Genomic DNA, 12,754 nt, shown 5'->3' on the forward strand with positions numbered 1-12,754 from the left:
TTATCATTACTAGATTTCAGTTTAGCTCAGTTGAAATTTTTCATTTACTTCAAAGTCAAGGTTACTATTGCATATTACTAGAAAATATTTATTTATTAGGCTATTTTAAATTTTGTTTGCATAATCTCTAGATTCACATATTTCACATTAAGGGCATGTTAGAAATGCAACATTCAACCAAGTGACAGGAATTTACATTATTGTTCAATCAAATGGATAAGAAAACGACTATCTAACGAAACCATTAAAAAATAACTATTTGACTAAACCAATTGGGTTAAGCTAAGCAAACATTTCAAACATTAATCACTAGCTGCTGTACAGCACTAGTGTGTTAGATTTGATTCCTGCCTCAAAAGGCTTACAATCTAATTAGACAACACAGATAAAACACACTAGCAAAAGAAACAGAACCAAAGGACCACGAGCATTAACTAAGTAAGCATCAACTTAAGCTCTGACATGTTTCTTCAAGGTCAAAAGAATTTCATGGAAAATAAACTTCTGACAAGTAGAAAATACAGCTTACATAAAGTACTCCCAAAGAACATCTGGAAACATGACAATGAATGAAATGAAAATACACAATCTAGTGCTGTTTATCTTAAATAATATAAATTAACCTCTTAGTTCGTTGCACACGCAGTGCTATGGCCTCTTCTCCCTTATGCAGACATAAAGGCTTACCATCACATAAATGCAACATGAAATTAACTGAAGTCAACGCGCTCTCATCTGTAAACTGTCAACTTGACAGGGCAGCTAATGATTCGCTATCCGTCTAACAAACAAATGCCACTGATTCTTCCTATCTTGCTATCTGACTGAATTTAAGACTGTCCATATTTCTATTCTACCACAAATTTTCTCTGACAAAGTTCAGGTTTATTGATAGGATTTGTCTTATTACCCAACTACCCAGCCCCATGCATAAACAGCAACTGAAAACAATCGTAACAATAGAGAAAAAGGATATAAAAAGAGGATATTCTTAAGCATGCAAGAAACACAGAGTAAAATAGTACATGTTCTAATTTAGCTCACAGTAAAATGTTCCCTCTAAATCCAGAATATGATACGGTAATTACTGTCAAATATTTATAAGATCACTTCCTCCACCATTCCTATCATGCTAAAAATTGCTCTAGCTTTTTATTTTAGATTATCTAAATATGGATAAAGACTAATAATGCAAAGATAGAATTAGATAACATATTTTAAAATAACTTAAGGAGCTTAATAGTTTAATGAAACTTAACTTTTACTACTTTTTCATGACTCATTAAATAAATATACTAAAGACATGACATTTTTTGTATTCTGACCATTTAATGTTTATTCTCAGCAAAATTCAGCACCAAATAACATTTCTTACTTTCGTCACTAAGCCAATAAGTATACTAAGCAATATAATACAATTAAAATCACTGAATATAAACTTACTTTTCAGCAAAATCTTTACTTCTCCATTTTCTTTCTTGATCTCATTCATTACTTTATGCTTCTTTTTTTCTCTCTCTTTTTCTTTCTCTCTCTCTCTAATTTTGTCTTTGATTTTATCTGAAAGACAAAGTAAAGGAAATATTTAAAACTACTTACCATTTTATTTTTTTCCATGAACTACAGTGCAATTTCTAGCATTACAATACACCAAGAAATCAAAATGAAAAACAAACATGCAGTTTTTTCTTCCACTCAGGTTCTGGAAAATATTTCTAAATTTCCTTTCATATATTGAACGTGGAATACATAATACACACATCATAAACTCAAAATTTATCATCATACATTTCACTCTAAAGATTATTCTTCACTTATTTCACGTCAACCACAACAGTAGACTAACTTCAAATAACTTAATTGGCTAACTTTAATTGAGACGGTAAAATACAGTGGAAAAAGTGCTAAGTTTGAAGTTGGGTATATCTGAATTAGTAAAATAATATTAGAAAAATTACTCATCTCAGTTTCCTAATCTGTAAAATGGTGGTTGATATCTTTCTCATAGGTTACTATAAAGACTAAATGAAGAAACATAAAATGACTACCCAGAGCCTGTACATATAAGACTAGATGTTAGTTCCCTTACCCTTGTACCTTTTACAAAGGATCTAGCTAGTGATATTATATTAAAATAAATGGTATAAGAACTCTAGGAATCATTGATCTGCATTCTAAAAATTGAATTTATAAAATTATGTGATGTCATGTTCTTATTTGTTCAATCAAGCTTCTATGCACCCAGCAAAAGACAAAATGTAGAGGAGAATTTAAAAGTAGTGACACAGTCCTTGCCCTCAAAAAGCTTACTGGTGATTACAAAGCCATGAGGCAAGCACACAAAACTGTAAAATACCCCATAATGTAACAAAGATTATAAAGTGTATATGCATACTGCATACTTTCTTAAAATCCCTTATTTTCCTTTCTATAAATACTACCCTAATTCAGGTCCTAATCTCTTAATGATTAGATTACTGTCTCAATGAGCACTGTCCCATAAAAACATAGTGCTTACCATATATGTAAATTTAAATTTTCTAGTAGTCACATTAGAAACAAAAGGAAAGAGTGAAATTAATTTTATAATATATTTTATCTAACCAATATATCTAAAACATCATTTCAAAATGAAACCAATACTAAACAATTATTAGAGATATTTTATATTTTTTTCATAATAAGATTTCAAAATCCAGTGTATATTTTACACTTACAGCATATCTTAACTCAAAGTAGCTCCATTTTAACTGTTGACAGCCAGATGAGACTACTGGCCACCATACTGAACTCAGGTCTAGACTACTTCAATAGCCAATTCTCAAAGAATTAAATCCATGTACTTATTAAACATCTAAAAACTTACACTCACTAATAAATACAAATTCAAACAAGATATTTTCACCTATCAAGCTGACAAAAGTGCTTTTCTTAAAAGTGCTAATACCCAAAGCGAATGAGAGAACAGTTGATGGTAGAGCAAAGCAAAACAGGGGTTCACTGACTTGACACATACGCACCGCTGAGTACAAGCAAAAGGTTAGGGACACAGAGGTGAAGAAGGTGGATACGGTCCTCATCTGCTCACATATGGCTGAAATTCTAGACTAGAAAAGCTGCTCTCACTCTTCACATTAGTTTGGTACTCTTACTTTTTGAGGTTTAAAGTCCTTGAATCCTGTCATAGACTGTCACTGAGGCATAAAACGTTACTCCAAATAGCTAGAGCTTAACATATATGTAAGTTAATATTTCCTAATAACCACACATTTTATAAAATGAACTATTTACATATCATTTAAAATAACAACTGAAGAACAGTCATCTGAAATGTCTCCACATTTCTTTTTTCTAATTATCCTATTAATCTTACTAACCTCAAAGTGCTGTTTCAGTAACTATTTTTTCAAAAGATTTTTATTTCCTTTTTCTCCCCAAAGCCCCCTAGTACATAGTTGTATATTCTTAGTTATGGGTCCTTCTAGTTGTGGCATGTGGGATGCCGCCTCAGCGTGGCCTCATGAGCAGTGCCATGTCCGCACCCAGGATCCAACCTGGCGAAACCCTGGGCCGTGGAGGCAGAGCGCACCAACTTAACCACTTGGCCACAGGGCCAGCCCCACAATAACTACTAAACATTTTAAAGTTTATTAAAGTATAATATACATACGGGAAAAAGCATGTACATATACAACTAAATTTTCACAAAAATAAACAGCACCTCACAACCCCTCCTGCGTTCCCTTCCAGTCTTTATGCAGCACCCCAAAGGATAACCACAATCCTGACTTCTAACCACAGAGATTAAAATATCTATACAATTTTGAGGTCAGCCCCATGGCCAAGTGGTTAAGTTCACACGCTCTGCTTCAGCGGCCCAGGGTTTTGCTGATCTGGATCCTGGGCACAGACCTAGCACCACTCATCAAGCCATGCTGAGGCGGCATCCCACATAGCACAACCAGAAAGACCTACAACCAGAATATACAACTACGTACTGGGGGACTTTGGGGAGGAGGACGAGAAGAAGGAGGAAAAAAATAACTATAGAATTTTAATGGCATATATAAAGAATATGATATACTATAAACCTACCACAGTCACAAATATAACTTTTTCAGAATAAAATTAAACCAGCTTCTCAGGAAATAAAACTATAATAGAGTATGACCCAATTTTTTATAGATTTCATTTAAAAATATATTTATTTATTGACTTTACTTTTTAGAGCAGTTTTAGGTTGACAGCAAAATTGAACAGAAGGCAGAGAGATTTCCCATCTACACCTCCTGCCCCTACACATCCCCATCTTAAAAAAACTATAAGTAATATACACACACATTACCCCCAAAACGGTAAAAGAGTACATTTGTATGCTGACAAATGGCAATTAGACTTTGGTGGTGAACACAATGTAGTCTACACAGAAGTCAAAATATAATGATGTACACCTGAAATTTACATAATGTTATAAACCAATGTTATCTCAATAAAAAAATTAATCAGACAAAAAAATATATACATACAGACATTCAGAAAACAGACAAAGACAACAGTGCAAAAAACGGTCTTGGAACATGCCTTCAAGTATGATACTAAACGGTTCAGGTGAAGATTAGTTGAAAGTGTGAAGTCACTATAGGAAAAATATCTATAGAAACAAAGCCAAGACAGGAAGAGTGACTGACAACATAACTTCAGTTACCTCCTCCCACACCCAAAACCTTCTATGCGAACCAGCAAACACAAATCAGTCTAGACACACCTAGGAGAAAAGCGTAATTTTGTGGCACAACTGCTGTCCCAACCTACACACCTGTCTCAGCCTTTCAACTTTCCTTTCATCCTTCCTAGAATTTTTTGCGTCTTGTCAGAGCACATTCTTTTTCAAAATCCAACGTTAAATGCCTCCATTAAATTTTCTGTAATCATATTACAGATAACATAAAGATGTTATTTACATGTCACAGGTAAACAGGTTACTGCTAAGAGAAAGTGGGAAGCCTACAAGCTCAGAAGACCGAGGTTCAAGTTTAAGCTCTGCAACCTTGATCTTGGGGCCAGCCTCGTGGCCGAGTGGTTACGTTTGCACGCTCCGCTTTGGCGGCCCAGGGTTTCGCTGGTTCAAATCCTGGGCGCAGACATGACACCGCTCATCAGGCCACGCTGAGGTGGTGTCGCACCGCCACAACTAGAAGCACCTACAACTAAAATACACAACTATGTACCAGGTGGCTTTGGGGAGAAAAAGGAAAAATAAAATCTTTAAAAAAAAATTTTTTTAATTACATTTTAAGCTCCACAACCTTGATCTAACAAACTGCCAGATCTTAAGTTTCAGCTGTAAAATGGAGTTTATGTAAAAATTTAATAGGAAATACATACAAAAGTATTTTATAAAGATATAAGGCTTATGAATGTAGAATATTATCATCTGTCTATCTATCTGTTCATAATACTGGGCCATGATAAACATTTTTGGCTGTAACAATTCAGAACGCCACTGTCTATAAAATCTGCTACCACACTGTAATGTTTTCATATTTATAAAAGACACTTCTAAATCTTTTCACAAGGGAAACGGCTCCCTGGCAGCGTATTTACTGTAATACATTGTTCTTTAAAAAATTGTCATTCTTCATTCTTTACAGAATTAGAACAAAGAATCCTAAAATTCATATGGGGCAACAAAAGACCCCAAATTGGTAAAGCAATCCTGAGAAAAAAGAACAAAACGGGAGGCATCACAATCCCTGACTTCAAAACATACTACAAAGCTACAGTAATCAAAACAGCATGGTACTGGTACAAAAACAGGTGCACAGATCAATGGAACAAAATTGAAAGCCCAGAAATAAAACCACACATCTATGGACAGCTTATCTTCGACAAAGGAGCTGAGGGCATACAATGGAGAAAAGAAAGTCTTTTCAACAAATGGTGCTGGGAAAACTGGAAAGCCACATGTAAAAGAATGAAAATTGACCATTCTTTTCCACCATTCACCAAAATAAACTCAAAATGGATTAAAGACCTAAAGGTGAGACCTGAAACCATAAGGCTTCTGGAAGAAAACGTAGGCAGTACACTCTTTGACATCAGTATTAAAAGGATCTTTTCGGACACCATGCCTTCTCAGAGAAGGGAAACAATAGAAAGAATAAACAAATGGGACTTCATCAGATTAAAGAGCTTTTTCAAGGCAAATGAAAACAGGATTGAAACAAAAAAACAACCCACTAACTGGGAATAAATATTTGCAAGTCATATATCTGACAAAGGCTTAATATCCTTAATATATAAAGAACTCTCGCAACTCAATCACAAAACATCAAACAACCCAATCAAAAAATGGGCTGGAGACATGAACAGACATTTCTCCAAAGAAGCTATACGGATGGCCAATAGGCACATGAAAAGATGCTCATCATTGCTGATCATCAGGGAAATGCAAATCAAAACTACACTAAGATATCACCTTACACCCGTTAGAATGACAAAAATATCTAAAACTAATAGCAACAAATGTTGGAGAGGTTGCGGAGAAAAAGGAACCCTCATACACTGTTGGTGGGAATGCAAACTGGTGCAGCCACTATGGAAAACAGTATGGAGATTCCTCAAAAAACTAAAAATAGAACTACCATACGATCCAGCCATCCCACTACTGGGTATTGATCCAAAGAGCCTGACGTCAGCAATCCCAAAAGTCCTGTGCACCCCAATGTTTATTGCAGCACTGTTTACAATCGCCAAGATGTGGAAGCAACCTAAGTGCCCATCAACAGACGAATGGATAAAGAAGATGTGGTATGGTACATATATACAATGGAATACTACTCAGCTGCAAAACAGAACAAAATCATTCCATTTGCAATAACATGGATGGACCTTGAGAGAATTATGTTAAGTGAAATAAGCCAGCAAGAGAAAGATAATCTGTGTATGACTCCATTCATATGAGTAATTTAAAACTATGGACCAAGAACAGTTTAGTGGATACCAGGGGAAAGGTGGGGTGGGGGGTGGGGGGTGGGCACAAAGGGTGAAGTGGTGCACCTACAACATGACTGACAAACATTAATGTACAAGTGAAATTTCACAAGATTGTAACCTATCAATAACTCAATAAAAAAAATGCAATAAAAAAAATTGTCATTCTTAGTTTTTATTCATTTCTTTTCATGACCAAGCCTTCAAATAGTTTTATCCTTCATGGTCTAATCTAAGGCTTGGAAAGAATTTCCAGCTCACCTTCCCATCACAATTCTTAGAATAAAAGTAAGAATTACTGCACCATAAGATTTTATTTTTTCCTTTTTCTCCCCAAAGCCCCCCGGTACATAGTTGTATATTCTTCATTGTGGGTTCTTCTAGTTGTGGCATGTGGGACGCTGCCTCAGCGTGGTTTGATGAGCAGTGCCATGTCCGCGCCCAGGATTCGAACCAACGAAACACTGGGCCACCTGCAGCAGAGCGTGCAAACTTAACCACTTGGCCACGGGGCCAGCCCCCATTGCACCATAAGAACAAGAAAATTTCTGTTTTGAAAAATCCAACTTAACAATAAGGACAAGTTTTATTTAAAAACAAAAAGGAGGAAAAGGGGAGTAGGAGATAGAAGGAAACAGATGCAAAGAGACCCATGATATAGTTTAAACCTAAAGAGGCAAAAGGAATATAAGAACAGAGGAAAGGAGAAGGAATAAAGGACTAAGTCATTATCAACCCAGAACATACTACAAATTACATATGTGAAAAAATACACAGGGGCTAAAGACATACTTTATAAATAAAAGTTAAGATATAATATAGAAAGCTGATTAAAATAATTTCAAATAAAATACAAATGGGATTTTCAAACATGCAGTCAACTTACGATTCAGCAGTATATGCCACATACACCTCAGGGTAACATATATTTCATTTACCTGATATATTTCTATTGAGCAAATTAATAATAGTGTTGCACTAAAGAATCTTACAATCGACAAGATATCAGTTGATTCTTCCTGTAAGTACCACTTTGGAAAACCAGTTCCTAAATGACAAAATCATTTTTTTTTATTTGGTTATAATAAAATTCACTAGTCTCCACCAGCATTAATGTCATTATAATAATGTATGGATAAAAATACACACATACACACACACACACACACACACAAGTATTAATCACTCCAATAAGAAGAAAATAAAACTTAAGAAAAACTTTGTTAGAGAATACTTTTAAGAGATTTATTAAATAATATATCAACAATCCATTTATTTGGAATCTTCAGAATTAATTCATAGATTTCCAGACAACAGAAGGTTGCCATTTATTTTTTAATCATTCTAATAATTTTCAAAAGTGTACTACATACTTCTCTGCTTTCACAAATACAAGAAATATAATTTAGTCTTTTCATTATGACAAAAATTTTAACTCTCATTATTATACTCATATTGATGACCTCAAAAACAGAAAAAGAAAATTAACTGCTCAAAACTAAAAAGCAGCAGTTGAGTATCATTTTATTTTTACTGTCTCAGCTGTCATTTGTCACTCCAGGTAAGAGAGGCGACAGCTCTAACTTCCAGCAGCCACCAAAAGGCTCTCATCTGTCCTGGACTAAGAAACTAGACCAGTCCATTTGTACTACACTGTCCAAAACAAGAAGCAGGTTCCCTATCTCCAGCTCTATTACAGCAATTTCCACAGTGCATTCTAGTTAGTTACAAACATATCTTTGTCTTATCAACATTCCTGCCCCCATCACTGTACACTCCTTGAGGGAAGAAAAAGCTCTCCCTCAATAAGCACTTGTTCAATGCATCAACAGGTCCTGGGATAAAGTGAGAAATTATTGTGTTATTTTCCACAGTACTTCATGACTTTCTCTCCTATAAGGTGCTCTAGGTTGATCTTTATTCATCCTTCCTTCCTTTTCCTCTGCCACGCCACAGCAAGGAAAGGAATTTTTAGTCCTTAAAGCCTCCAGTAGTTCCTCAAATTTACTGCTCTTTTCTATTAGTTTATTAATTCTATTAATCTATTATTCACATTAAAAGAAGAATAACCGGTGCTGATGAAGGTAAGTGAAATAGGCACTTCTTTACAATGATAATGAGTATGAACTGAGAGTCTTACTAGAGGGCGATTTAACAATGTGTTGAAAAGGCATTAAACCTGATCATTCCTTTGATCCCACAAACCCACTGCTGGGATTAATAAAAAGGAAATAACCAAGCCTGCACAAACACACATGTACAGGGGTCCTCATTCCATATTATCTATGATAGTGAAAAACTGTAAGTAACTTAAATGCTTAATAATGGAGATTGGGTAAATAAATTTGGGTATATTCATAAATGGAAAATTATGAAGCCACTAAAAACCATGTCTGGGTAATAGTTAACATCATGGGGAAAATGTTCACAATGTATTAGAAGAAAACAGCAAGTTGATATATATAAATTTCAATCTATAAAAGGATCCCAAGTCTGTCATATCTATGTGTGTGTATTTAAACCTAGGTGTATACATGCAAACGTACAGACATATAAACACACATATTTATGTGCACACATCTGTGTCTATATAGAGATCTATATTAATTAAAAGTCTGGAGGATAAAGTTGAGATAACCTGCCAAAATCAGAGCAACAAGACAAAAGTGGAAATAGAAAAAAAAAGTGACCCAAGGATCTGTTCAGGAGATCAATAGCAAATTAACTGAAATTTCAAAAAAGAAAACAATTTTAAAGGGAAGAAAAATATCAAAAAAAAAAAACCACAATGGAAGAAATTTTCCCAGAAAAGATCAGTCTCCAAAATGAGATTCCATCAAGGGATGAGTACACAGAACAGAATTCACTACTGCAGCCCCTTCCCACACACACGGCTCACCATCGTGAAATTTCAGTACACCAGGTATAAAGATCCTAAAAGCCTCCAGAGGAGAAAAACCACATGGCATAGAAAAGATCAGTTAACAGTGTGGAACTGGACTCTTCAACACACCACCAGATGCTAGAAAGCAACGTAGCAGTGCCTTTAAACTTCTGAATGAAAACAATTTTTAGGGGCTGGCCCCGTGGCCTAGTGGTTAAGTTCAGCACACTCCACTTTAGGCCAACAGGTTCACGGGTTCGGTTGCTGGGCATGGACCTACACCACTCTGGAGCCATGCTGTGGCAATGACCCACATACAAAATAGAGGAAGACTGGCAACAGATGTTAGCTTAGGGCAAATATTCCTCAGCCAAAAAAAAAAAAAAAGAATTTTTAACCTAGAATTCTAGAATCTGCCAAACTATCAAGTATGAAGAAAGAAGACATCTTCAGACAAGCAAAAGTTCAAACATTTCTACTGCACACACATCCCTTCTTAGGAAGTTATGTGAGAGTGTGCCCAAGTAAATTAAGGAGCTAAACAAAGAAGGAAGAAGAGATGTGATCCAGGAAACAGGGGACCCAGCACAGGAGAGCACACAAGAACTTATCAGCATGAAAGCTGTGCACCTGGCTCAAAGGGCAACCAGTTCAGGTCGAAGTACCAGAATGCAGAACTGCAGAAGCAAGACCTCCGGGAATAAAAGAGAATTGCCAGATTATTTCTCATTACAAAACACAGAGCACAGGGCTAAAAATGAAGCAATTGGCATATACGTAAATGAAAAAGAAGGGAAATTTTTAACTACGTGAACACCAAGAAAGCCATACAGAAAAGGATCTCTGACTTGCATTGAACAGTATTTGCAGTCATAGTAAGCAGTGATTATTGCTTTAACTAAGGTTTATGAAACATTAGAGAGGAAAGAAGCTCACTTATAAAAGTACTAAACTCTTAACAAGAATGCAACATATGTTTAAAACTGATCAATCAAAAAATAGAAGGTGGGGGGGGGGTGTGGGGAGGGCACAAAGGGTGAAATGGTGTGCCCACAACATTACTAACAATAATGTACAACTGAAATCTCACAAGGTTGTAATCTATCATAATCTTAAAAAAAAAAAACAATATGTATATGTATCAAGTAGACCTACTATAATCTAAAAAAAAAAAAATAGAAGGTAGTATGATCATTTCCCTCAGAACTTTGGAATAAAAAGAAGATGAGAACAGAAAGAGTTACAGCTGGGGGTGGGTAGGGAATGGAGAGAGTCAGGGCCATTTCTCATAATAAATCTTTCAGTATTGCTTGATTTTTTAAATTAAATTTTATTTTTAAAATTCGCAAAGTCATGCTCTTCCTCCCAAAAACCCGTAACCTCAGTCTAATCACGAGAAAAACATCAGACAAATTCCAGTTGAGGGACATTTGACGTTTTACAAAATACCTGACTAGTACGCCTCAAACTGCTGAGGTCATCAAAAGCAAGAAAAGTATGAGAAAGCACCACAGCCATGAAGTCTCCGTAGACAATCATTAAATGTAATGTGGTATCCTAGATGGGATCCTTGAATTAAGAAAGGACAACACGTAAAAACCAAGGAAACCTGAATAAAGTATGGACTTTACTTAACGATAATGTAGCAATACTGGTTCATTAATTGTAATAAACATACTATACAAATATAAGATTTTAATTATATGAGAAAGTGAGTATAGAGTATATGGGAATTCTGTACTATCTCTGTAACTTTCCTGTAAATCTAAAACTACTCTAAAATTAATAAAGGCTTACTAAAATTTATATGCATACAAATTTATAAAGGCAAAACTTAGAAAAAAACACATATACACGGGTTGTATATGTGTGTGTATAAATTTAACACTACGTAATGGTCAGAGCTCCAAGACACACTGTAAAGTAAAAAGAACAAGTTATAGAAAAACGCATTTAGTATACTCAGGTTTTGTAAAACAAGCTACATATTCTTTTCTGTGAGTGTGTGTGTATACATACGTATACATATGAATGCACAGAAAGTGGTCCAGAAGGACGAACACAAACACCTAACAGAATTTACTCCAGGGAAAGAACAAAGAGAACTCTTGGTTTTTATTTCACGTACTTCTAAATTATCTGAAATTTATACAACAGAAAGGGATTCACATTTATGTATTACTTGTGTAATTAAGTTGTTAGCCTAAATCTCCTTCCTGACAGAATTGATAATTATGTTCAAATATTTTTTTTTAAAAAAAAGATTTAGAATCACTTAAGATATTGGTAGGCAATGAGGTATAGTGCCTAATGCGGGGAGAAAGAGAAAAAAACACTTCAAAACAAAACACTGAATTAATATATAAGCTAATACACACACACAAAATAATCGTACTTTTTTCAAAGTCCTTCCTTCATTAAGACTGTTCAAATGTATTTCTACCTCAAAAGAACAAAAGAAAAGGAGAAAATATTATACAATTATTTATGTATTCTGAATATGTATACATAATTTGTTAGATTTAATAGCTTTTAAGAAAAAGACAGAAATCCCATGCTACATTATGACTCATTAAACCACAGATTTTGGTATAAAGAAGGATCTTCACATAGGTTCATCGGATTATTTTTTTAAATAGAAGTATCATAAAAATCTGGCGGTTCTTAAGATATGTTGGTAGAATTTAATGCTCAAGCTTTCAGCCACAACACATTCTTGTAGCACAAACCTCAAACAGGCTTGATGCTATCAGTCGCCTGCTTCAGATTCGTGCTGTAAGTTTTAAGGTGACAGTGCACTCCATGAAACTGGTTAGCTGAGCAACGACACTGATCTCCTCCCCCAGCCAGGAATAAGTGTGGCTGGAAATAGATCTG

The 12,754-nt window shown here is 35.0% G+C and overlaps 1 protein-coding gene across 2 annotated transcripts in view; it reads right to left on the bottom strand.

Annotated features, from left to right (window-relative positions):
• The window catches only part of RSBN1L (round spermatid basic protein 1 like), a 71,864-nt gene that overhangs the window by 40,145 nt on the left and 18,965 nt on the right, over positions 1-12,754 (bottom strand). For both annotated transcript variants that reach the window (XM_070617013.1, XM_070617012.1), the window contains exon 2: positions 1,444-1,560. In XM_070617013.1, the coding sequence (XP_070473114.1) occupies positions 1,444-1,560 (117 nt within the window). The remainder of the gene's footprint in view (positions 1-1,443; positions 1,561-12,754) is intronic.

The sequence above is a fragment of the Equus przewalskii genome, chromosome 4, assembly GCF_037783145.1.
Source record: "Equus przewalskii isolate Varuska chromosome 4, EquPr2, whole genome shotgun sequence".
In the NCBI taxonomy this organism is placed as follows: Eukaryota; Metazoa; Chordata; class Mammalia; order Perissodactyla; family Equidae; genus Equus; species Equus przewalskii.